General features: G+C 35.1%; 3 protein-coding genes across 3 annotated transcripts; all 3 read right to left on the bottom strand.

The window, feature by feature from the left end:
• Positions 1–714: 714 nt before the first annotated feature.
• Positions 715–6541, bottom strand: PIL5 (phytochrome interacting factor 3-like 5). The gene is given in 12 exon segments (XM_011026238.1): positions 715–1350; positions 1352–1442; positions 1614–1693; positions 2170–2553; positions 3638–3703; positions 3803–3868; positions 3964–4062; positions 4169–4194; positions 4197–4219; positions 4319–4399; positions 5121–5951; positions 6041–6541. Coding segments are annotated over 12 exon segments (1872 nt in total). The 5' UTR covers positions 6133–6541; the 3' UTR covers positions 715–1317.
• A 6018-nt stretch (positions 6542–12559) lies between these two features.
• On the bottom strand, positions 12560–17195 carry LOC105125677 (chaperonin CPN60-2, mitochondrial-like). The gene is made up of 18 exons (XM_011026237.1): positions 16892–17195; positions 16752–16779; positions 16525–16656; positions 16145–16304; positions 15764–15939; positions 15503–15598; positions 15041–15145; positions 14828–14914; positions 14658–14747; positions 14464–14544; positions 14306–14374; positions 14085–14162; positions 13909–14004; positions 13732–13831; positions 13545–13648; positions 13065–13170; positions 12883–12961; positions 12560–12788 (listed from the first exon to the last, which is right to left on the bottom strand). Exons 1-18 carry the CDS (start codon positions 16927–16929, stop codon positions 12686–12688), a joined length of 1728 nt encoding a protein of 575 aa, XP_011024539.1. The 5' UTR covers positions 16930–17195; the 3' UTR covers positions 12560–12685.
• Positions 17196–18123: 928 nt separating this feature from the next.
• On the bottom strand, positions 18124–18982 carry LOC105125676 (two-component response regulator ARR22-like). Its single transcript, XM_011026236.1, has 2 exons — positions 18571–18982; positions 18124–18464 (listed from the first exon to the last, which is right to left on the bottom strand). Exons 1-2 carry the CDS (start codon positions 18796–18798, stop codon positions 18276–18278), a joined length of 417 nt encoding a protein of 138 aa, XP_011024538.1. The 5' UTR covers positions 18799–18982; the 3' UTR covers positions 18124–18275.
• Between the last annotated feature and the right edge of the window lie 7425 nt (positions 18983–26407).

Genomic DNA, 26407 nt, shown 5'->3' with positions numbered 1-26407 from the left:
ACAAATTATTCCGTTCTGATACATGATATCTTGTATGGCAAAGTTTTCAATGAATCAAAACTTGATAAGTCTCTTTTGAAAGCAACTAATGGACCAGGATTCTCGAGTTTTGGAATCAAAAAGTAGCCACGCGGTTTAACTTGGGTAAACTTGAATGACTCTGTGATGATGTTAAAATCATGTTATTTTATTTTATTTTATTTTAAATAATAATATTTTTTTTTATTTACATGGGTGTTCGGGTCACCTTGCGTGCACCACGACTAATCTCACGGCCCACTGAATATCCTGCAAACCTAATAAAAATGTAAGGCACCGCAAGTATAACAGACATGCACAATAAAATTCAAACCTAAATGTAAAAAAAAGAAATATTTAAATAATAATGTTTTGATTAATCCGAGTTAACCCACCCAGTCTAGGAGAGTTTATTAACTTCAATAAAAAATTCTCTTTTCAACTTTATTTTATTCACAGGTTGAGATTTTCAGATCATGAATCTGAAGAGACATGTCCTTCTTTTCATAACAAAAGTTGACAGCAGAAAAATTATGTATGGGAAAGCCAGTTCAGCGTCACCAGCCTGGATTCAAGGTTTCATCTCTGTTCAAGAGGTTGTAAGCCCCCTTAATTAGACTTGGTATTCATAATGTTCTATCATCCACCATATTTCACTGATTTTGAGTAATAAAAATGCTAACATAAGAGAGAACAGAAGTAAAAGAGATTTGAGAAAATTGGATTCTATTGGAGTGTAATAATTACATGTTAGCTGTGTTATGGTTGTATTAGACAGTTGAAAAAATAGCAGCTCTCTCCAATGTTGCTCTCTTACGCTACAAAACTTCAACCTGCTAAGCACAAGAAGCACCGTCATTACTACATGTGTTCTCGAGGAGGGGCAAGCCACAAGCAATCCATAGACACAACTGATACAATAACGCACTACCAATATGAGAGACCAAGACCAGCTACAAAATGTAGTGCCTTGAGTTGTTAATCATTAGCCAACTAGGGATTCTATTATCAGCATATCATGTCGATTCAGGAAAAGGTTGACAACATTCAGAATCTCACCAAGAGCGATCCTTTCATGCAACTCCTGAATTGAATCTATCCCATGATTTTTAAGCATAACCTCAACAACATATCATTCAATATAAACAGAACATGGAGAACCGAGTAGTAAATCCATATCATTTGGCTTTGATTGGTGGGAGGAATAGTGAAGTGAAAAGAGGGAAAGGGGGGGGGAGGAAAAGAAAATTGGAGAAATCCTGTAATTCAGTCGCGTTAGCACAACTTTTGAGAAGGGCTCTATTGAGATAAAGGTGGACAACCACGTAGCGGGCGTAACTCCATTTATTACTTTCCCCATTTTCCACTCCTGTTTTTCAGCCTGACTTGAAGGAAAAGCATGAGCCATTTTTTTTCCCATCACATTCTAAAAGAGAACCAATTAAGCCATCCAAGACACGACACAACGGTCACAAGCCAAAAACAGCACTGTGACACCAACAGATACATTCCTATCTCAACTTATTCCGTTTATTTATTTCTATATCATATCCAATGTTGACCGTAAGAGGATAGATATATGATAGAGCATCTTACCTGACTGGTGATTGCCAAGATTCTCAGCTCCTCGACTAGTACTTGGCTTGCTGGTACTTGGCTGAGCCATAGCTTGGTTCTGCAAACAAAAGCGGGCTTACCAACATGGTAACAACCAGAGCTTCTAAAACAAAATGATGATGGGATGGCTTCGATTAAATTGATCCTGAGCTTGCTCAGAACATAAAACAATATGATTGATTGGGAAAAAAAACGATTTGGAAAGTTTGTATCCCCACCCTAGACATGTCCATGAAGTAACAAGCTCAGGCCTGAAAAACAAAAGAACTCTTCAAAGAACTATAGTTGAAAATCTAATATGTCAAATAATGAAGTCGGGCCAGAACATATATGGATGCAAATCTTCCTTGTGTATGTTTATTTGCATTTTGCTTGCAATAAAGACCACCCACGATCAAACATGAAACAACTGAAAGCTTGGCAATTTCTTGTCAAGAAGTGATAATACAATGGTGAACAAAGATATAAACACATAAAAGCTCTTGTTAAGTTGATGTAAAATGAGAAGCTTAAAAAGAATAAGTGTATAAATACCTGTGCTACTCCTGGTAAATGCATCTGGTAGAGGCCAAGATAGTGCTGATATGGATCAACAAAATTTGGGACTCGTGGCTGGTTTGGATTCTGTTGACCTGGTGAGCCTAGCATAGGATCTAACTGGCTGGTTGGTTCGACTCTGGATGGATCAGGAGCAGGGATGGGGGGCACATGAAAGGGCGGCACAGAGAACCCAGGGACCAAATGAGCTGCTGCAACTGGTGTTGCTGAGGATGCACCCGCCAAAATATTGGGAAATGGCATCATTGGCCGACTCAATCCCATTTCCATGCCCATGCCCATCCCTATCCCCATTGGCGGCATGTACTGCTGGAATCCAGGAAACATCATGGGGACCATGCTGCATCCCATAGACATCATCTGCAAAAAATAATCAGAATCTAATGCTAGCTGTATCTAATGCATGAGCTCAGATTGTAGCAGTCAAATTTTAAGGCAGGCATACCATGGATATGCTTGCAAAAATAAAATAGATAATTTTATCTATGAATTATAAAAATTATGAGAAGCCCATCCTGCAGAGACAACACTCTTTTTTCCCTGAGAGAACATATTGTCATTAATGTCTTAATTACTACCCTAGAAATCACCTAATACTTATTGCCGAGGTAAACAAAAACTTAGGGAAACCATATCTACAAGGCAAGATCAATGGTGGTGTGTAAGATTACACTTTAGTTTCTTCTTAAAAAGAAATGCAGTCTTTCTAAATTTAAATTGGACCAAACCCCTAGGTTTTTCAAAATTTCACCAGATCATGGAATTAGGCAGACTTTTTCTTCATTAATTTCACTATGACATAATCCCTGAGAGAGGGAGAGATATTGTGTTAATAATTCTCGAGCACGCGAACAGAAGAAAACTTTGCTGTGTGGAAAATATTGAACTCACACTCTCTCCTATTTGCCAAAGACACCATCCCCCACCCCCTTCCCCAAACCCAAAAATAAATAAATAAATAAATAAATCAGAAGGGCTTTAGAAATAGATGTCGAATCCACCATCCATCCCAGCACAAACACCAAACTGACTAATAGAGCAACCTTGCATTGCAAGCTTGGCAAGTTTTGACAAATAGTTAATTATTCTAATCACCTTCATTGGCAGGTCATTACGATACATGCATATCCTCTCAACTTTCAAGGATCCATTTGGAAAATGGAGTTGAATTAGGCATTCTGAATGCAGGAAATTGTAGTCCCATATTCATGGCATATGATATGTGTTCATAGAAACATGCAATGCAGCGAATGCAAGAAAAGGATAGCTGACTCGAATGCGGTACAAACAACTCATCTAGATACCATCCTCCAATAATATAGAACCATCAATTGTGCTAACTCACAGTTTATTGGATGCAGAGTTATTTCAAACCCTAACCATTCTTTCAAAACATGTTTTATCTAAGGGAACCCCAATGAAACATAAGATAGGAAATATACACCTGTACTTGCAACTGAAGCGATTTCAGGTACTCAATTGCCTCATCTAACATAGAAGCTTTGTCCGACTGAAAATTGGTAAGCGAGGAGAAAACTCATTACAAGGGGCAGATAAACGAGGAGAAGTGCGATAACATAAAAATTGATCTTCAGCAAGATGAGAGAACCTTGTTGCAACGAGGTATGAGCTCTTGCAAAGCCCTCATCTTTTCATTGATCCGATCTCTGCGTCTCTGCAAGAATGTAGGGTCACTTCGTGTAAGGACGCCGACCACATGGAAAGCAACCAATTCATCAACAATTCGACAATAGTAGTAGCAGTACAAACCCTTTCTGATAGGTTGTGAACTTCTGCTGCACGAGATCTCTTCGAAGACATTGATCCCCGAATTTGTTTCTTTGCATCAGCAGATTCAAACTCAGCATCCTTGAAGGGAAAAAGAAAAGGGAGATCGTATTAAAGACTAATGGAAGAAAGAAATGATGAAATGCAATACCATTCCATGCATGCACGCTTCCTTTATCTGAAAGACCTTAAGTGGATTTGCGGCATCTCTCTACCCTGAAGAGGTTTCGAGCTGTCGATCGAGTTGGAGTTTTAAAGCACCAAAATGGCACAAACACAATTCAATAATCACGCAGCTCGAGTTCCTGTACAAATTTTGCCATTCTAGATCGCACCTGCACTGTTTTGGGTTTTCTGCCTGATTGCTACTGACCGAGGTTGATTACCAAGTGCCATTGCAATGGTTATTGCGTTTGCGCTTTTTTTTTTGAAAAAAAAAACCCGTACAAATTATAGTTTTCTTTAACTCCAGTTTTTATGATGAAAAGCAGATTTAAACAATCAAAACCAAATAATTTTTAAAATTATAGTCAATTTAAAAGCATCTTCAACCACATATCATACGACACCATTGTTCACTCAATCATGAGATAAGGATATTTAACGTTCGTAGAAGGATGCAAAACCTTATCCTATCAAATTTCTATAAGTCCATTTAAGAATATTAATCCGAGATCAATCCAACCTGATATAATTAAATATACATCAAATTAAATTGTAAGTTAATATATATATATATATATATATATATATATGTTTTCAGGACTAATTTAAACATAACAAATACCTTACATTTTTTTTATATGTTTATCTTTACTTTTCAAAAATACTTTTCAAAAAATTAATTTTTTTCATTTAAAAATATCAGAAATAAATTTTAAATAATAAAAAATAGTATAGAATTTTAAATAAAAAAATATTTTAAAAAACAATTAATGTTTTTTTAATATTTAAAAAAATGTAAAGAAAATCCGGAATTAAAAAAACGTGCTCACGTTTACCAACGTCACTTGCTCGGCGCACGATAGCCAGGGACATGATAATATTGCCCAATTTGTTATTATTTTTTAATAATGATTTAATAATAAAACATTAAACATACATATGGTACTTAACTCGGTAATTAACAAAAGATTGACTCATTTACCTCGCTATGGCACTCAGCTTCCTCTTCTCTTCCCTTCCGCTTCCGGTCTTCCACTGGAGACATCAGAGCCGGCGGCTCAGCGCTAGCACTCGAGCAATCAGGTGATGACGTGGAGGTCATCTCACAAGGATTCGTCACCATCTCTCTATTACTTGAGGGAGCACTGGAAACCGTGCCTGCTACAGCAGTGCAGTTCATGGTCCCACACGTGTTATCCGCACTTCTAGCAAACGGCGTCTCCGAAATTCTTGCTGTTGGAGTCTCACACGAGTCCACAACTGTCGATTCCCTCACCACGCTCTTCGAATTAGACGGTCCAGATTCCGAAACTCCTCCCGCTCGGTGCCTCGAGAAGTACGCGAAGTTCTGCGCCACCCCCTCCCCTCTCCTCCCCGGCGGTATCGGCGGCCTCGGAGCCGATACCGTGGCATAAACCGCCGGATAGCTCCTAGCTTCCGTTCTCTGAGTCGCACCTCGAACAGGAGACGCCGCGGCTTTGGTGACAGCAGCTTCCCTGGTGATGGAAACTGTGGAAGCTGTGGGAGGATATAGCAAATCGGCGCAGAAATCATGGTCGAAATTGGTGTCGTTTAGAGGATGATTAAGCCAAGAAGCCATCTCATCTTCTTGCATAAAAAGATGATGATGTTCTTGTTGTTGATCATGTGATGATCGGATCTCTTTAGTGCCAGGTAATTGATCAGCTGGGAGCACCGCATCATCCAACTTGGACAGTGGAGAAGATGATTTCTTTTGAGATCTTTGACTGTGCATCACTACTTGGCCGTTCTGCCATAGTAGCTCCATGATCTCTTCTTCCTGCCTGCACTTCATCAAGCACGCAAATCACTTCATCAAATAACATAATAATCAAAGTGAGAATGGATTTAAAAGAAAAGAAAAGGGAATTACATGGCTGTTTTTCTGGGGCGAGTATGGGTTGAAGGAGGAGGTGGGAGAGAGTAATCATCGTCCATTTCAAAATCAGGGACATAAGGGTTCATGGTGTCTTTCTTTTCTTAGCAGCTGCTATGGAGGAGATGAGAGAGATGCAAGGTGACAAGTGCTTTGACCAATAGACTCAACTGTGAAATAAATAGCGATATTATTGTTATGGCGATAATTGGTCAGTTGGCAAAATCATGGAGACAATTGTCAAGTACTGCCACCAAAGGCAACAGCACCCGCTTGCTGCTGCTTAAACATGTCTGGACTGCTGTAACCAACAGATCAGAGCTACAGCTTGTTTTCTCTCTTTTTCACATACAATTTTTTCTTGCCGATGCTCGAGACACGTTTCGGTGAAATTGTATTTATGGATGTGTGCATGGTTATTAAACCTACTTTTGGATAGGTGAATTTACTCGGCAAATATGTTAGTTTTGATCATAATGACGACCCGGTCAGTGATCCAGTGGATTGATCCATCACTTGTATGATATTAAACTCACCAAATTAGTGATCCGAAACTTGATCAAATCCAAATTTAATATGGTTGATATTAAATTTGGTAAGGCTAGATGGATTGAACAACAAACACATGATTCATGATTTAGTATGGATTTATTTTAATTTAGATCGATTTTGATTTTGACCTAACTAAACTTAGATTATCTTGAGGGTTTGATTTGTGACTAATTAAAATAAAGTAACATTTTTTAAGAAAAAGCATTGTTTAATTTAGACAAAAATAATAAATATTAATTGACCCGAAAACTTTTAAGTTGATCTGATGACCCAGGTTTTTTTGACATTAAACGCGGTTTGATAAGTATGGTTGTACATCTACGTGAGAGACTGGCTAGAAATTGGAAATGGGGAAGTTTCTTTTCCTTTCACGGATTTTCTGTTGGCTGCTCGTGCTGGCTCATGAATTCTTGACTGTCTGAGCTCAAGATAAGGTGCCTCTCTCTCACTCTGACACACACATGGTGTATAAGGACTGCGAGCACTGTGAAGATAGAAAAAAGGACGAGATTGTATAAGGACTGCGAGCACTGTGAAGATAAAAAAAAAAAAGGACGAGACTTTTTTGTTTCTTCTTTCCCGAGGCTCTGTTTTCAACTCAGGATGAGGCCATCTGGGGCCATTCATTCATACGCAGCATGAGCTCAACAGGGCTTGCTCGCTTGCAGTAAATGCAACCTTGTTTTATCCAATAGCAGAAACTTAGCGGCGATGTAGTGGTAGTGTCGCCCCTGTCACATTCCTCGTTTTGTCAACAGATAGATGCCAAGTATTCTGGTGCCCCTGCAGATCTCTGGTGCTGCAGACAGACAATTTGTTGCTACCTAGGGTTTTGAGTCGAAGTAGCCATCCCATGTATAGACTAAAATTCACTTTGGTACAATTTTAACTTTTTTTTTTTATTATTATTATTAACATCAAAATAAACTTAAATACATTTTAATTAATCTTATAAATTTTAAAATTAACAACTATATAAATTTTTAATAATTTTAAAATTTATAAAATTCATATTAATAATATTTATAAAATAAACTTAATATTTAACTAATTAAATTTATCTTTTATTTTTTTTAATCTTTGACCCCTTTGTTGATTTGTCACCCCCACCTCCCTCACTCATGCACTTCAAGTTCAAGATTAGATCTTAGGTTACGAGTGTTTGAGAGTGATTTTTTATTTAAAAATATATTAAAATAATATTATTTTTTTTTTAAATCAAAATAATTTGAAAATATTAAAAAATATTAATTTAAAACAAAGAAAAAAATTTATATTTTTTAAAAGTATTTTTGAAATATAAAAACAAACAGGTAAAATATTCTTAATTTAAAATGATATTTTTTTTATTTTTTTTATAAAAACTTTTTTTTAAATAAAATAATTATAGTTTTTGATAAAAATTAAAAAAACCTTAAAATTAATCCGAATAGATTTCATCTATATTTGACTGAATCATTTAACTCGTGAGGTTAATTCTCACATGATTTGAAAAGGAATTCGGCCCAATCAAATTGTAAGTCGACAAGTTACATAGATCTCAGGTCACTTCACCGGACCTATCTAGGTTTTATATCTATGGCTATGGCAACGTGGAGGAGCTAGAATGCATCTGGAAAACATGATGATCAAAAGGAAAGCTAGCAAGGAGATCGGAGGTTAATATGAACAGTAGATTATGTGCTCTCCCACCCTTTTCAAAGTGGACGGGCACTTTTTACGTCAGAAGTTCTTTAGGCGAAAAGTAGACGTTAGCAAGAATAGACGTGCGGTTAAACCGTTAATTGTCATTTTCTAGTTAAAAACAATCCCATTAGGCGTGCGATTAATTAAATAATAAAACTTTTCAAAACAAATAATTGATTAGTTAAATAGCTGGGGTCAACTTCCAATCATTTAGCACTAATAAAGAATTCAAAAGAGTATTAGAGTTAATAGCTTTTCTATCAAACTTAACTCAACACAACATGAACATATATACAATTTTTTAAAATATATACATTTCTATATAAATATAATATTTATCATTTTATTATTTAATTCTAAGATTTTAACTGGTTCGAGTTGAAAAAAATAACTTAATTAAATATTCAAAAATAAAAACTAGTTAGATTCTCAAATATAATAAAAAAATAATTTTGATAAAAATAAAATTGATGTTTGAAAAACCTTCAAATGAAAATCTTAGATGTTTCATGATTATTGATTCTAAAAATATAAATTACATGAAAAATAAAAATAATTTTAGGAGTTTTATTATTAAAATATAAAATTTTGATAATTATAGATTTGATCAATAGTAAAGAGCAATCAAAATGTAATTAAAATTAAACCTTAATTTTTCTTTTAAATGTTAATTTCTATTAAAAATATTAATTGGAAAATGAGATAATTATTTAATATCATATTTTTTAATCATAATTTTTTATATCTTTTTTTTTGAAACTCTAATTTAAAAAACAAATAATGGATGTTATTTCACCAAATTTCTTGAAATTTTTAATGCTAGCCGCCAACATAGCCAAAGTAGAAACATGGGAGTTGGATAAAAATAGAACGACGAGGCAGCACGCCATCAATTTTTGCTTCGTAAGGCGTGCAAACGTGGCAAGGACTTAGCGTGCCATGTTGGCCGGTTAGCAGACATCAACGATCCCATGCGGGTATTAGGTTAGCAGACATCAACGATCCCATGCGGGTGCGCCCCCACTTACATTTTCTTTTTCTTTTTCCTTTTCTTTTAATAAAAGAAAATTATACAAATAAATAGTATTAGTAATTAAAAAATAATAATGATCAATTTTTTTTTTAATAGTTGTGATGAGACATTTTTATTTATAAATAATTTACGAGATCAAATTTTCTTGTGAAGATTTCGAACGTAAAAAATATTATATTATAAGAGAAGATTGCATTAATTTTTCATATATCTTAGAAATAATAATGTTAAATATCAAGAAACTATAACAAATTAATAATCTTATATATGATATATCTATCACATAAATAAAAAAGTATTATATTATAAGAGAAGATCACTTTAAATTTGTATTCATCCTAGAAATAATAATGCTAAATATCAAGAAAATATAACAAGTAATAATACTAACATGGGATATATATCACATGCCTGTTAATATCATTACTTAATGTAACAATAATATTACAAAAGGTTTGATCATTTCTCATGGAATACGCTACCAAAAATTCCACGGAAAACTAATTTTTGACGAGTTCATCTATAAAAAAATAAATATGATAAAATTTATTTTTTTAACCCCAACAATCTATTGAAAATAGATTAAAGTTTTTTGTTATTATACATGTTGCATTTCTTAATTAAAAATAAAAAATAAAGTGTTAACTAGCCATGTACATTATTACCAAACAACTTCTTGACTCGAGGGAATGGGTGGGTAGACATTCCACTCCATATTAACAATGAATTTGTTTAAATTGTGATAACAGTTATGATTGAAAGTGTTTTTTATTTAGAAATTTATTAAAATATTTTTTTTTAGTTTTAAAAAAATTAAAAATAAAAAATAAAGTGTTAACTAGTGATATACATTATTACCAAACAACTTCTTGGCTCGAGGGAATGGGTGGGCAAACATTCCACCCCATATTAACTATGAATTTGTTTGAATTGTGATAACAGTTATGATTTGAAGTGTTTTTTATTTAGAAATTTATTAAAATAATTTTTTTTAGTTTTAAAAATTTACTTTTAAGATTAATATATTAAAATAATCTAAAAATATATATAAAAAATATTTTTAACAAAAAAGTAAAATTTTAAAACACATAATTTTAATCATCTTTAAAAACCTTGGCAAGTCCAGAGGAAAGTAGTGGTATTAGTAAAATGGTTGCCGTCAAGTTCTATAATTAGATGCGTTTTGTAGTGTTCTCATTCCACTTCCAAAACTGCTCGCTCCCTCCTCTTTTTTTTTTTCAACATCAAGAAAATTTTATATTTTTTAATAGCGGGTTTCTCAAAAAATTCTCATGGGATAGGTAAATGTAGTGTGCCATTAGTGGATTTATAAATTAATTGTTTAATTAATTAAATGTTAGTTGAATTATTTAAAAATGTTTTGAGAATGACTAGAAATGGGACATGTCTAATGACGAGGGGGGTTCTTAATGTAAGCAATCAGCAGCTGATTATTACTCCAACTCATTAGGCTGCTCAAAATGTAAATGGTACAAACGCAACTCATAAGTTTGATTTTTTTTTTATATATATATAGTAGATAAAGGATATTTTTAAAAAAATTTTATTTAAAAATATATTAAAATAATATTTTTTAAAAGTATTTTTAATATCATCATATTAAAATGATGGAAAAACATTAAAAAATATAATTTGAGGTAAAAAAAATTAAAAGTTTTCAAAAGCTCTAAAACAAACTTAAAATGTAAGTAGTGTTTTATATGTGTATGGTATTATGATAACGCATAATATTTTTTAAAAATATTTTGTTAATAATGTATTAATTTTTTTTTATTTTTTATACTTTTAATACCATTATATTAAAATTATTACAAATTCTAAAAAATTATTAATTTAATTTTTTAAACCAAACATGCTTTTAAAGCGGATCCATACCTAAAAACTAACCGTCGAAGCTGATGACATCTTACCACATTGATAGTTTGATTGATGAAAGACTTGACTTATCTTTGACTGAGAACAACCCGTGTAGCATGGGGTGAACAGGGCGCATGGGATCCCCGTGTGGTTTCATGAGTTGGACGTAGCCAGCCCGGGGTTCGGAGTTAGGTGACTCAGGAATGAGTGTCACCATCCAAGGCATGGCTAGTCTGCTGGTGAATTTGTCCCACCTTTGGGCCGAAACCTAAGCTCCATCCCTGAGTGCTACTAATTTTCTTCAAATGGTTGTGCTAGACTATAGTTATTTACAGGGTTGAAGATAAAATAAATGTTGACGCATAAGATTTACACTTTGTTCCTCGAGAGAGATCGAGAGGGAAGGAATGAATCGTGGAGGAGAGACTGAGTTCATTCATCGTTTAGCAAGAAGCATAAGAACTCCTTGAATGATTTAGAGGGTTCCCTCCAAATCCTCCCTTGTTTATAATTCTCAATCCTTTCAATCTGAATGGATTGGTTCATGCCCTTCAATTACTTGTTATTTTACGGTAGTTTCAATTTAGATGGTTTGACTCACACATCAATGGATAGTAAGATCCATCTTCTCTCCTCTTCATACCCGTTCTTCCTCCTATTCATCACTCCGCACAGCACATATCCTTAATTGGGAAGTGGCTACAAGTTCCGGCTTGTTATTAGAACCCATTATAGTGGTTGCAGTGTTAAATGAGAAAGTCAAGAGGAAGGGCTCAAGAAAGGAAACCCAGATAACCCTTTGCAAGTTGCAGTTCGAGGATACCTATTTTTAATGCCAAAACTGACAGTGGATGGTTACTCAATCATTGAAGACACAAGTCACCAAACAGAACCTCCCTGTTCCCTTCCAATTCACTCATTCTTGAATGACAGTGTATGCAATTATAATTTAAAGCATCCCCTCTATCTTGCTCTCTTACTTGTATCCCAAGATGTGCAACATAGACCAGCACTCCATGTTGCTTTACACTACAGCATGTTCGAGGAGTGGCTTCTTGCCTTTTGCCAGGCCGCCTCCACGACAATTTTCCAAGTAAAGAATCGAATCCTCTGTGCATCGTATCTTGTTTTGCCAGATCAAATCGGCATTTCAAAGTTGTGGGCCTGGCCTTCTCTACATCCATTATTGTTACTGCATGCCATGTTCTTTCATCTGTTCTCATCCCTGGCGATGGACCTGCTGTCAAGGATGACAGTTTTTGCCATGGATTCCTAGCCAGTAACCAGGGCTAGTAGAAGCAGAGAAAATATGCAGAAAAGGATCAGCAGGACAAAATTACATGATTACACTGGTATGTAGGGGCCCATTTTCAGGAAAAAATGAATCAACCTTTCTTAACTTGTAAAAGCATATGTTTGAATAATTGAAGAACAGGTAAAATTTGTGTCAATAATGTTTAAATCAGCGCTGATTTGTAATGCTCTAAAGAGTTTCAAAATCCCATGCCGCTCATGCCATTGCTTGCTGGGGTTTCCTTTTCAACCTTGGGAAGTTCAGACACAATTGCCTCAGTTGTAGTCATCAAGGAAGACACACTGCATACAAAGGAAATTAAATGGTGGTTGCTTCAAGAACGAAAACAAGGTTTAGAAAAATAAGGATACCCTCTTGAAACGGATTTATAAATACCTTGCAGCATCTACCAAGGCTGTTCTAATGACTTTCAAAGGATCGATAATTCCTGATTTCACCATGTCTACATACTCGCCTATCACAAATAGGAAGCAAGTTAATATCAACGCAACATGACATATAACAATCCACGATATCATACTACTTTCCATTTGGATATTGAAAGGAGAATGGTAAACCTTTGGCTGCATCGTATCCAAGGTCAGGGTTGTCCTGCTCCAATAGCTTGCCAACAACAACTGCTCCCTCTACCCCAGCATTGCTAGCAATAGTGTGAACAGGTGTCTACAGACAAAAAGGTGCTCAATTGAGAACAGACTTATGAAGTGTATAAAACTAGGCTCACATCCTAAGACTATAGACGACACTGCTTGCTTCCTTCTGTAAGGAAAAATGATTGATTGCATTCCTTGATAAAAAGAAACTTCAGAAAAATTGTATTTCTAGTAACTTGACAGAATGCGAGTTTAATAAATATCCATTGTCATCATACATTATGCAACTTCTTGTCACTCCTCCAATCATGTGCGGTCTTAAAAACTTTCAATAACAAGAATGGATCATCCATAAAAATGATTCTCTCACATTTTAAAATGAAAAAAGAAGAAGTCAATATGCATCAAAGATGAAAATTTGACCAGAAGAACAAAGGTCCGAACCTTGAGAGCATTCTGGATAATCTGGACACCGATCTTCTGATCAAAATTTGCAGTATGCAATTTGTCAAGCTCCTTAGAGGCGTAAAGAAGTGCAACACCCCCACCTGAACAAATGATGGTTTTTACAAGTTGATGCACCATTACAAACTTAGAAAGAGGTGACAAACCCAGTCAAAGATAGGCTTACCAGGTACAATGCCCTCCTCTACAGCAGCCTTGGTGGCATTCAGAGCATCAGTAACCCTGTCTTTCTTCTCACCAACTTCAGCTTCGCTGGCTCCACCAATCTATCAAGCATAACAGTAAAGCTTGGTTCTGAATAACAACAATCTGTGGCAGATGATTATCTAAAAGAGAAACCAACCTTTAAAACTGCAACACCACCAGAAAGTTTTGCTAGCCGCTCCTGTAACTTCTCTTTATCATAATCGGAGGTGCTGGTTCCGATGGCAGATCTCAACTGTTTTAATGATTGTACATTAGAAAACTATTACCAACAAAAAATAATCAAGGCAGGGCTTGAGCTTGAGGGAGACAAACCTGCTCGCATCTTTCTTCAATGGTTTTCTTGTCACCAAGCCCATCAAGAATAATAGTGTCATCCTTTGATACCGTCACCTACAATTTAGCACATGGAAATGAGTCAAAAAGGTGAGCATCATGGCAATGGGACGAAAGGGAAAGAGTGCCATAAACCATATTTTCAAAGTCTTGGTCAATTGATATACACAAACAAATAATACATTTATAGTTTATCTTACCTTTTTACATGAGCCAAGCATTTCCAATCCCACATTATCAAGGTTCAAGCCAAGCTCTTCGGTTATAACCTACAAATCATTAAAAAAATATCAGAGACCAGTTCATGCACAATTCATGTAAAGTTAAAAGGGAAACATAACTAATCACATGAACCTACCTGACCCCCTGTGAGAATGGAAAGATCCTGCAAACTGGCCTTCCTATTTTCTCCAAATCCAGGTGCTTTGATGGCACAAACCTTGAACCAATTCAAAATCCATTACCCTTAGTAACACACATAAATCTCGCATAAAGGTCAGCCTTTTCTTTGATTCAGAAACCGGTTTTTTATATGAGAGAATTACATGATACCTTGATTCCAGCACGAAGCTTGTTCAAAATGAGAGTTGCGAGTACCTCACCCTCCAAATCTTCAGCAACAATCAGCAAAGGTCTTTGCCTCTGAGAAACATAGCAAATTGGTTCAAAAATTGGAGAACATAATCAACTCATTTCAATCCTCCCAGTAAACAACCACTGACCTTCAAGGCCAATTCTAAAACTTTGACAGTAGAACTCATGCTTGAGATCTTCTTTTCGTGAATTAAAATGAGAGGATCTTCTAATTCCTGAAAAAGAATAAAAAAGAATTAAGTCTTGGAAAATTTGCATAAAGCCCTGTGACTTGAAACAGCACCCATGAGATCGTTATAAATATTGCGAGTTAACTAATTATTAAAGCATGAAGTGCTTACACACTTCTGGTTCTTGTCATTGGTGATAAAATAAGGGGATATATAGCCCCTGTCCAGCTTCATTCCCTCAACAACCTCCAATTCATTATCCATTGTTTTTCCATCCTGACATGAATTTGAGAGAGAAAAGTTCTAAAAATGATAGAAATGAGAAGGAAAGCAAAAGTTTGTTTTGACAGGATAAAAAGGCACCAACGTTGCTAATAGTAAAGACCAATAAAATTCATAAAGCCATGAAAAAATAAACCTATGGGAACAAAATAGCATAAAGGAAGAGATTGACACAAATTCACAAAACAAGGAATAGAGGTGGCAAAGTAATTTCCACCAAAGTTACTTCTTCCTAAATTTAAGCATCCAATAAATACAGGAAAAACACAGAGAGTCTAGCAGGCTTCTGATGATATAAGCAAGCACAATGATATAGGAGAAAATAATGAAAGAATTCCAAAAGCAGCTTACAGAGATTGTGATGACACCCTCTTTGCCAACTTTCTCCATAGCCTTGGCTATAAGTTCACCAATCTCTCTTTCTCCATTTGCTGATATTGTCCCAACCTTATTACAAAAGCATCATTTTAGTAATGCTTAAACTACATCCAATACAAATCTGTTTATTCCATCTAATTCTAATACTACTTGAGCATTACTTCTCTGTTTTTCTTGGTATTACTAGTCCTATCTCTTGCACTTTGAAACAAAAGTAGGACACAGCAAACCCACCTGGGCTATTTCCTCGGATGTGCTGATCATCCTTGCTCTGCTCTTCAAGCTTGTCACAACAGCTTCAACTGCCATTGAGATCCCACGTCTAAGGTCCATGGCATTCATTCCAGCTGCCACAGACTTGCATCCTTCAGCAAATATTGCACGGGTAAGGACAGTTGCACATGTGGTGCCTGCAAACATGTGAAAGAAAGCTCCTTCAACAACCCATCACAAAAGGTTCGACCATTATAATTTACAAAGAAAGAAGACTCTGATCATTCCTAACATGTGCAAGAACAAACACATTATTGCCCACAAAACATGTAAAAATTCATGGCCTCTCAACCTCAAAAAAGATAAATACTGAAAGTTCATATTCAAAATATGAGATCTCACCATCGCCTGCCACATCATTAGTAGCATTTGCAACCTGCTTCACAAGGCTAGCACCAATGTTCTTAACTCTGTCTTGGAACTCAATGCTCTTTGCTACAGTTACACCATCTTTTGTCACTTTAGGAGCCCCCCAGCTTTGTTCCAAAACTACATTACGTCCCTGTGGAGAAGCCAAACATTGAAATTTCACGAAATATTTAATTGCAAATGAAGATTGAACCTCCTCCCATCAAAACGAACCACGCAATCAACTCATCAATGCACAAACCATACAAGGTACATTTAATTACCAATCTAGTTTGTAAAAACAATTCCACAAAAGAACAAAGAAACACATGATCACAACCAAAAAACAACATCAACCAAATAAAGTCGCTCACTTTAGGCCCCATGGTAACTTGAACAGCATCAGCAAGCTCTTCAACACCTCTAAGCATCAAAGCACGAGCTTCAACACCAAATTTGATGTCTTTAGCCGCGTAATTTCTCCTCCAAGCCAATCTACTACCAATCTAAACTCCCACCAAGAAAACAAGACACAACCCCCATTAGATTTAAACAAACAAAATCAAAATCAACCGTAAACAAATTGAGATTAAAAAATTACCTGCTTGGCGTTGTTGCCAGCCACCCCACTAACAAGAAATGAACAAATAAGAGAGGCCCAGATGAGAAAACAACCGAAGTAATCAACTTTCTAGTTTAAGCCATTAACAGAGATGCATAGACAATTGAAAGTTTACTTACCTGGCTTTGGAGGCGAGGCCAGAGGCAAAACGATACATGGCTCTGCAAATAGAGTAGTGACAGAAAGAGAGTGCGGGTTTATTAGCAAGTAGACGTGGGGTTTAGTGATGGCGAGAGACAGAAAGAGAGAGAGAGAGAGAGAGAGAGAGAGAGAACAATAATGAGGTAGAAAAGCGAAGAAGGAAGAGGAAGGAAAGAGAAGCTGGCTAGGGTTTAGGGTTTTGTGTGGGGGCTAAGGCACCAATCCGGGGCGGAAGTGATGTCAAGAATCTCTGAGACCACTTGGTCTCAGAAACTGGGCTTGCTGCAAAGATGAAGGGGCCAATAAAATATTTGGGCTAAAAATAATGAGATATGGGTTTTTTTCTAAAAATAATAATTAATTAATGGGTATTTCTTATTATTTTTAAGCAAACACAAATTTTTAGTTCAGCAAATATTTTTTCCATAATTAATTTTCAGTCTCTTTTCTTAGAATCACTTTACCGAGAGGGGGGTGGGGGGTTACATTTGAGAACCAATAATCCTCAAGTTAAACCTTTCTCTTTCTATCTCTTTTTTGATTAATTTAAATTTAAACATAGTATTTGATTATAATTTCTTACATTTAAATTAATTATAGGATCAACATGTGATAAAATTTATTAAATTTTCTTAAATGTAGAAACAAGGATATGCCTTTAAAATTGTTCAAAATAAAAACTAAGTCTTGGTTAAGAGCTAATATGAAAATAGACATTCACAATATATAAAATATACTTAATAATAAGTCACAGTAGTTAGGATTTAGTCTAGCTACCTTAGCACCCTCACACTTCACAATAACAAATGGACAGCCAATGACAAATGATTAAGTGTACCTAATTAAATGCTTTTAAAAATTTATTGATCAAATTAAAGAGTTTAATTAAAAATTAATAATGGGATCTCAATTAGGTTTGGTTTAATTGATTTTCAAAACAGTGTAAAACAAAACTTGATCTAGGCCAAGCTCCAATTAACTATTAATGAATTACATGTAATATGTGGATATAAATTTAATATTTATGATCACAAACCATGGAGAGCTTATAGCTATAAGTTGCTTGCTAGGAGGAATTCGGGGTTCAAGTAGAATTTGCAGAGCTGAAAGACATCAAGAGAAGAATTTTAGAGAGCAAACAGAGAAGGAACAGACAGAACTGAATCAAAATCTCATTCAAGAACATGGCTTGGCAGAACACACGCTGCTAATTACATTAATACAACATCAAACACCAAATTGTAGGACTTAGACTATACGAGTCTGACACAAACACAAAAACTACAACAGACCATGCATAGATTAACCTCCCTACTAACGTTAAACTAAACACATATAAAATAGTACCATAAAAGAGGCAAGCTAATATGAAATTGATCCGCTGTGATCGATCTTATGGAGGATGGAGATGATCTTGGCACTCGTCAAAGGCTTCTCCTGGTAATCATCCAGGCCAGCTTCCATAAATTCTTGAATTTCTTGTTTTACGCAGCGTGTTGATACACCGGCAATCATGCTACGTATGCCCATAGCTCGGAGTTTCCTTGTTGCCTGCCATCAAAGTACTTTTTGGTTAGATCATGCACCTAGTTGTAGCTATTAAACATGGTATATATTTCATGAATGTTGATTGATTAAGGTAAGAAGGCTGCCATACCTCAATGCCATTCATGATAGGCATGTCTCTATCCATCAGAATGAGATCAAATGTTTTTCCCGAGCAATGGATGTCAACAGCTTCCTTCCCATTTCTGGCCACCTGGTTTTCTATACCAAGTTGTTCCAAGAGTCTGTGGTGAATAGTTTGATTGATTGAATCATCGTCCACGACAAGTGCAGTCATCCTGGTTCCCAATTTCCAGCTGCTATTGATGCTTGTTTCCATTTGTTTTCTCTGACAGCCCTTGCTAGTCTTATTCTCCTGTGGTTTAACTCTGAACAAGTTATAGTGCCAAGCTATTTAAGTCTTAAATATATAGATGAAAAAGTTAAACTAAGAGAGAAACAATTAACCAATGGAATTGATTAAGTTTGTGATTTTTGAGCATATTCTCCAGTCAATGTGTGCAACTCTTGTTTGGTAAATAAGGGAAATGAATGTGATGTCACAACTAAATGCATGCATCTACGAAATGAGACATGCAACTAGAACCTCAAGACAAAATAACCCATCAAGGTATGCTTCATGCTTGGCTCCAATATTATTGCTTACAGTCTACAGAAAAAGTTGCGAGCATGCATCTTCAGGATATTAATTTTTATCCATAGAGGAGGGACCTGGCTTGGCATTAATATCATGTATTTTTCGTAAAGGAAAAAGGGTTGAGGAAACATTCAATAGTATTGACAATACAGTGTGCCTGGAGATGCTTTAGAGGAAGAAGAAAAACTGATCTGGGACTGGCGGATTCCGAGGAAAGTGATCTCTCCGACTGATTCAACAGTGAAAATGCAAGACATGATCATATATGTGGAAGCAGTATCTTTTCCATGGCAAACATTGCAGTTTAAAAAGGTTTCATACCAGCCAATGACTTGGATTGTGTTGAAGATCACAAGATCTACAAAATGAGATTTTATCCCTATTTAGGAATGGCCACGATGAAGAGGTTTCCACAAAATCTTTAAACTTTTTTGCTTAGAATGGATAGCAACACGCTTTAAAGATTTGAACCAATATTTTCAGCCTGCTTTAGCGTTTCTTTCAGTTAATCAGTCCTTGTAAGGTATCCGAATTTTCATTTTAAAGGAAAAGGTTTGAGCTGAAATGATTATTGTTGTGATGCATCATTTCGAAAACCAGGTCAATTTCCTTTCCTTTGTGAGTAGATATGCTAGCATCCTGCTTTGCAGATCTGCATCACAATCTAGTATGTAATCTGCTCTTGTTTGCCCAAAAGCGACCTGCTAATAATTATCTTCCCTGTCATTTTAGTAAAATCAATAACATAGTAGGTGCATTATCAATGCCAATCCTTCCTCTTTTGTCATGATAATCCAATTTCTCAGTTCAATAAATAGAAACAATATTTAGGAATGAATTAAGACAAAATCTCACAGAAATCTTAGTGGTTTGCAGCTTTCAGGCTTCCATTCTGGTGACAACTTAAAAGTTAAGCAACTACAAGATGTTTGATTAAGTTTTGGTAATCAATCAAGGTACCGAATTTCATAAAAGATTTGCATACCAGAATTGATGAAACCAACCATATCCCTTCGGTAGCCTTTGATTACTGTCTCAGGGCAAAAGAGATGGAGATAATTCGGATAGTAACTATTTTAGAATGATAGAAAGTCATTCCAAAACTATCTCAAATATTGATTTATTTTTATGTTTCCGTCTCCATCTCTTCAACCAAACACGTACTTGTCCCTTACATGCTTGTCTCTTTTTTCATAAAACACTAATCAAACACAACCTCAAAGTATATTATTCACTGGTTAGACTGGATGACAGACTTGCTATGGATTTGAACCTTTTTGAAAGGTTAAGTTGGATGTTCACATTGCAACCCAATGAAAGAATTTTACCAATAAGCTATCATTTGGCTTGCTCATTTTATTTGACTGTCACCCATCACACATGCATCAAACTCTAATGTCTTAAGCAATGTTTTTTAGGTTTGATAAATCAGAGATCATTTCATTTCTAATTAGGTGAGGAAGAGAGCATGCCTCCTTAACCACCGGGTCAATCTCTTAAGGTTAGGAAGTAAAAATGTCGCCATACTAGGATAATAAAGCTCCAAAGCATTTTATAATGGAGATTCAGAGGAGATAATTAAGAGGACTCGACTTTATTGATAACATAGTTGCTGCTGCTACAGCTTCGTGGACTCGTAACATTGGACTCTTAACAAGGAAGCAAGGCAGGAAAAAGAAAGAGAAGAAAGGACCAACTTAAACTAATAAATGTAGCATAATTTATTGACTTGTGAAGTCCTTTATCAGATCCACAGTTCTTAAAGTTCATCATCAAGCTCCCTCAGAAGCGGCAACAGGGTCGCTGGGAAGAATGGCTTCTCAATTGCTTTATTAGCCCCAGCATCAAGAATTGCTTGCTCATGCATTTCACACCAGCAACCAGTCATGCGTATGATCTTACAATTTATGCCCTGGCATGCATATACCTGGTAGTCTATCATAAATCATAAAAGATTATAACATATCAGAAGTATGAGTTAGCAAATGCTTGATCATTTAAATTAAACACTCGCTACCCCAAGCCCATTCATGACAGGAAGGCTAATGTCAATGATAATGAGGTCAAAGGTGGAAGATGAAGCTGAAGCGAGGACAAATGCAGATGGGCCATTGCTAGCAGTCTGGGTGTCAACACCATAATATCGAAGAAAGCTCGACTGTGCTATCTGAGAAGACCTGTCACTGTCAACCAGAAGTGCTGAGATCCGGTTCCTCAACTGCAGAACAGGTATCCCACTTCGGCATCGATCTTCTGATCACCTCACAGGGATCATTTCAGGTGCCACTGTTCCTCCAGGATGAAAAATCACAAGAAAGAAAAAAAATGAGTCAGCATTTTATTGAAAGCAACAGTGTTGGCACAAATTTACGCATACAGGTTCTTCTATAGGTCATAAATTTGCCCTTGATCGGCAGAGCTAACAACAGTTTTGTTCAATGTCTATATTAGCCAACTTGTTAATTGTATCTGTAAACCCTGTCAAGATCAAGACCATGACCAATAACGGGCAACAAGATTGGACTGTCTCAATGTTAATCTACAGAGTTTATGCCTGGACATGGTATTTTCTTGCCGATAACAGTAACAACGACAAAACAACCCGAATGCAGCAACAAGCATGAAAGAAAAATATTTTCTTTGTTTTTCTTTAGAAACAAAGAGCAGTTATAAATGATTCGTCAGTTGCAATAATGGAAAGAAAAAACGTAATAAATGCAGCTTATTAAATGGAAGAACTAGTAAGAGAAGTGTTTTTCAGCAGAAAAACACCTCAATCTTCTATCTGTTTGGACATCATTTGATGCGGAATAATGAACCAAAAAAAATTAAAGCAAGAAAGAAAGAAGTTTTTAGAGAAAAAAACTAAAAATTAAAAGTAAAGGAAAAAAAAACCAAAAAAAAAAACAGAGAAAGAATAGTGGAAAAACATGCCACTCTAATTTTTATTCAAAGCATCAAAATTGTCTCACAAGCCAAAACAAAAAAAACATATAAAAAATATAACCCTAAATATCTAACTATTATACTCAATCTATTAATTAAAAATGCCTAACATAAATAATTCAAATAAATAAAATAAAATAATGAAAGAGGCCAAAATGAACCCAATCCTTAACTAAAAAGTGACAGGTTGAGTCATCCTATATCTTTTTTGTTTATATACTTGTGTAATCGGCGATGTGAATTTGGTATCCCCACCAACTCTTTTGGGATTGAAAAAAATTGACCTCATCAAGTGTAGCTATGGGCAACTTTAATAGTACTCTTAATGATCTAGGTCAATCTGCTACAAAGTATCTATAATGATCCAAGTGCAATCTGAATCAAATCGACTCACTCAATAAACTAGAAATGGTTGAACCTTACTATTACTAGTAAAAACAAGTTGTTCATCTAAAATAGCATTAATATTATCCTTTTGTGCTAAGGTCAAGGTGAAAGGGGTAAAGGCTTCAATAAAATCATCAAGGTGAAATTCAGATGGCATCTCAAAGGGATCATTTGGAATAGAGTGTGGTTTCTGGTATGCAACTAAATTCTCAATGTTAAATGTAGAGTTAATGTCAAAATCAAGAACATACATATTTGGATCAACCTGTTCTAACACTTTAAATAGCCCCGCATTACATGTATGCAATTTTTTATTAGTTCTAGAAGGAAATCACTCAAATCTAATCCATATCATAACATAGTCTCCCATATTAAATTTATTTTGTTGTCTATATAAATCAGCTTGAAGTTTATATTGCGTATTACTTGCTTAAATCTATATGGTGATCTCAACATGCAAATCTTGAATTCTATGTGCGAAATAAGCGGCTGACTCAAACACCCTAGCATGAAGAGACATGTAAAGAAGGTCTAAAGATTTCTTAGGCTTATAATCATATACAAATTCAAAAGGACTCATGCCTATTGACATAATTATTAAAGGCAAATTAGTTCGTATGAAGAACCAAATCTCAATTCTTATTATGATTATTCGCTTAACACCTCAAAAAGTTATCTAAACTCCTATTAATCATCTTAGTTTGACTATCAGTTTGAGGGTTGTAAGCACTAAAAAAATTCAATCTAGTTCCTACCATATGCCAAAGGATTTTCCAGAAATGACTCGTAAATCTAACATCCATATCTGAGATTATGGCTTAAGGAAGAAAATACAACTTGACAATCTCGTCAAAATAGAGTTTTACAACTTTGGAAGCTTCTATAATCTTAGTATAAGGGATAAAATAGGTTATCTTAGAGAAGCAATCGACAACTATAAAAATAAAATCATGCTTCTTTGTAGTACATAGAAGCCTAAATACAAAATTCATACTTACATCCTACCAAGAGTAAATAGGAACAAGCAATGGGATGTAAAGACTAGTATTTTGTTTTTTATGCATAGCTAGTTGACATATTTGACATTGACCTACCAACTTAACTATATCTTTTTTCAAAGTAAACCTAAAAAACTGACATTTCACCTCTTCAATGCTTTTAATTCTTTTAAAATGTTCTGAAAGACCTCTAGCATAAATCTCTCATATTAATAACTCACGCACGAATGTTTTTGGGATATAAAGCTTATTATCTCAGGACAAATACTGTTCTTAAAGATGATAACCATTTACAACACGGTTATTCTCATCTTTCAAAGTCATGTATATTTCTCTAAATTCTGGACAAGATTCATACTCCTCTTTGAGTCTCTCATATCAAGTAACTTTAACACTCATCATGGATAACAGCATTACCCAACAACTCAAGGCATTTGCATTTTTATTCTTCATTTTAGATTTATATTTCAAAACAAATGAATAAGCTTGCAAATATCCAACCTAATCACCATGTATATGATTGAGTTTCTTTTGGGAGTTGATATAGCGAAGGGCCTCATGGTCGGAGTAAAGAACAAACTTATATGGTAGCAAATAATGATGGCAATAACATAGGGCTTGAACCATCACATAAAACTCTTTATCATGGGTTGAGTACTTGTGTTTTGCCTCATTAAATTTCTCACTAATATAGCTACACGATGATGTTCTTGACTAAATACTCCACCTAGCTATATCAACTCCTTAAGGCTTCATTTTCTACTTCAAATACCTTAGTAAAGTTGGGGGACCGCATCACTAGGGTCTTCATCATCTTTTTCTTAACCTCCTCAAATGTTTCATTAGCTCCTTTTCTCCATTAAAACTCATCTCATTTCAAACAATCTATAATAGGCAATATGATGGTGTTAAATTATTTGGTGAAACGATGATAAATAGTCGCAAGCCCAAAAAAACTACAGGTCTCATAAATATTCTTAGGCTCTAGCCAATCTATTATCATTTGGAATTTATGGAGGTTCGTAAAGTCTCCCTTACATGAAATTATGAACCCTATGAAAACCATTTAATCTGTAAGGAAATAACACTTTTTGATATTGGCAAACAAACTTTCCTTTCGTAGGGTGATACAAACTTGAATAAGATGATTTAAATGTTTTTTTATCGATTTGGCTATAAATAAGGATATTATCAAAATACACCAAGAATTTTCTTATAAATGGCCTAAGCATTTATGTCATTACTATCGTAAATGTGCTTAGTGTACTGAAAATGCTAAAAAACATGACTAACCACTCATATAATTCTTCCTTAGTCTTAAATGTAGTTTTTCATTCATCTTCCGGATGAATCGTAATCTGATGATACTTACTCTTCAGGTTAATCTTAGAAAAAATTTGAGTTCCTGCCATCGTATTTAGCTTGTCATCCAATCAAAGAATGAGAAAACAATACTTGATTGCAATCCTATTGATGGCTAAACTATCTACGTGCACTAATCATTATCCATTTTTCTTAGATGTTAATATAGCAGGCATTGCATAAAAACTGAAAATTTTTCAAATAAATATCTTTTAAACAAACTCAGAGATCATTTAATTATAAAAACAATTAAAACTCTAAGCACTGATACCAAATTTAACGTGGAATAATGAACCAAAAGAATTGAAGCAAGAGAGAAATAAGCAAAGAAAGAGAAGAAAATGCCAAAAAAAAAAAGAAAAGAATAGTGGTTAAAAAAATATTAAACTTTGCAATTTTTATTTAATTTATCAAAACTATATAGCAAGTTAAGAGAGAAACATTTAAATAGCATAATAATAAACATTTAACCATTAGATTCAACCAATTAATTAAAGCTACTTTATATAAATAAAATAAAATAATAAAATAGACCCAAATAAACTCATTCTTCTAACCAAGATATAACAGGGATATCGGGGGTAATAATCCCAAAGCTCAAAGAGAAATGCAGGGGACTTACCAGCAAAGTCTTGCAAAGATAGTGTCGATGCCAATGCAAGTGCCTGCACGTAGCTTATATAGGCAGAGCAGGGCTGACCTTTTCCACCTACTTTCAGAATTCCAGTGAGCAACATGCACCGGCAATGGCAATAAGTCTTGTCAGAAAATCGAGATTCGCCGAAAAGTGGCTATGCTGAAGGATTCATAAAAACTGGTAGCTAGATTTTTCTTTCCTTCTTTTAATAGTATATCAGATTTTGTTTTGCCTTTTCCATGAAAACACATAAAATTGAAAGATCACCACGTTCTCGACGAGCAGGCTACTGCTGGTTACTTCCATTTTTGTCTCTGTGCATATCTGGAATTTAAGTGGAAAAAAAAATATATATATATATATATTTCCTTCTTTTCCTGTATTCATAATATTTTACACCAGCAAAACATGTTTCAGCAAAAAAATGGTTTCGAGATGCAGGAGAGCATGGTTTTCGTATTTGCAGTGAAAGGATTGATAACATCCCTGTGGATCAGTTTGGAATGAACACCTCCATCCTTTCTTGTGTTGACAGCTTAACTCTGATGAATTGTTCTTGATCCAATACATTACAGAAATTCATGTTTACTTCAGCATGCACAATCATCATTAAAGAACATGACTTACTATTATGAACCCTATAAGATTCTGATCAGCTAAGTAAAACGGAGTTCTGCACGGTTCGGGAAGCAATAGAGATAATACCCAGCATTGCATGTCTTAGGAAGATGGCAGTCCCACTACTTGACTCTTTCTTCTTCGTTCTTACGCATGCCTCCATAAACCCAATAAGATTTCTCAGCAGTTTCTAGCCACGTTTGATTCACCACCAGTCACCAAGACGCTAAGATAGATTGATAGCCGTTTCAAGCAACTTCATTTGATTTACCCTTGTCGTAATTTGTTTCTTGATCATGTGGGGGGTTAAAGTTGGGTGTTTTCATGATCTGATAAACGGCAA

Source organism: Populus euphratica, unplaced genomic scaffold, assembly GCF_000495115.2.
Source record: "Populus euphratica unplaced genomic scaffold, PopEup_1.0 scaffold58.1, whole genome shotgun sequence".
Lineage (NCBI taxonomy): Eukaryota > Viridiplantae > Streptophyta > Magnoliopsida > Malpighiales > Salicaceae > Populus > Populus euphratica.
Note: the sequence above shows the minus strand (reverse complement) of the source record. Positions and strands in the feature narration are given on the sequence as shown.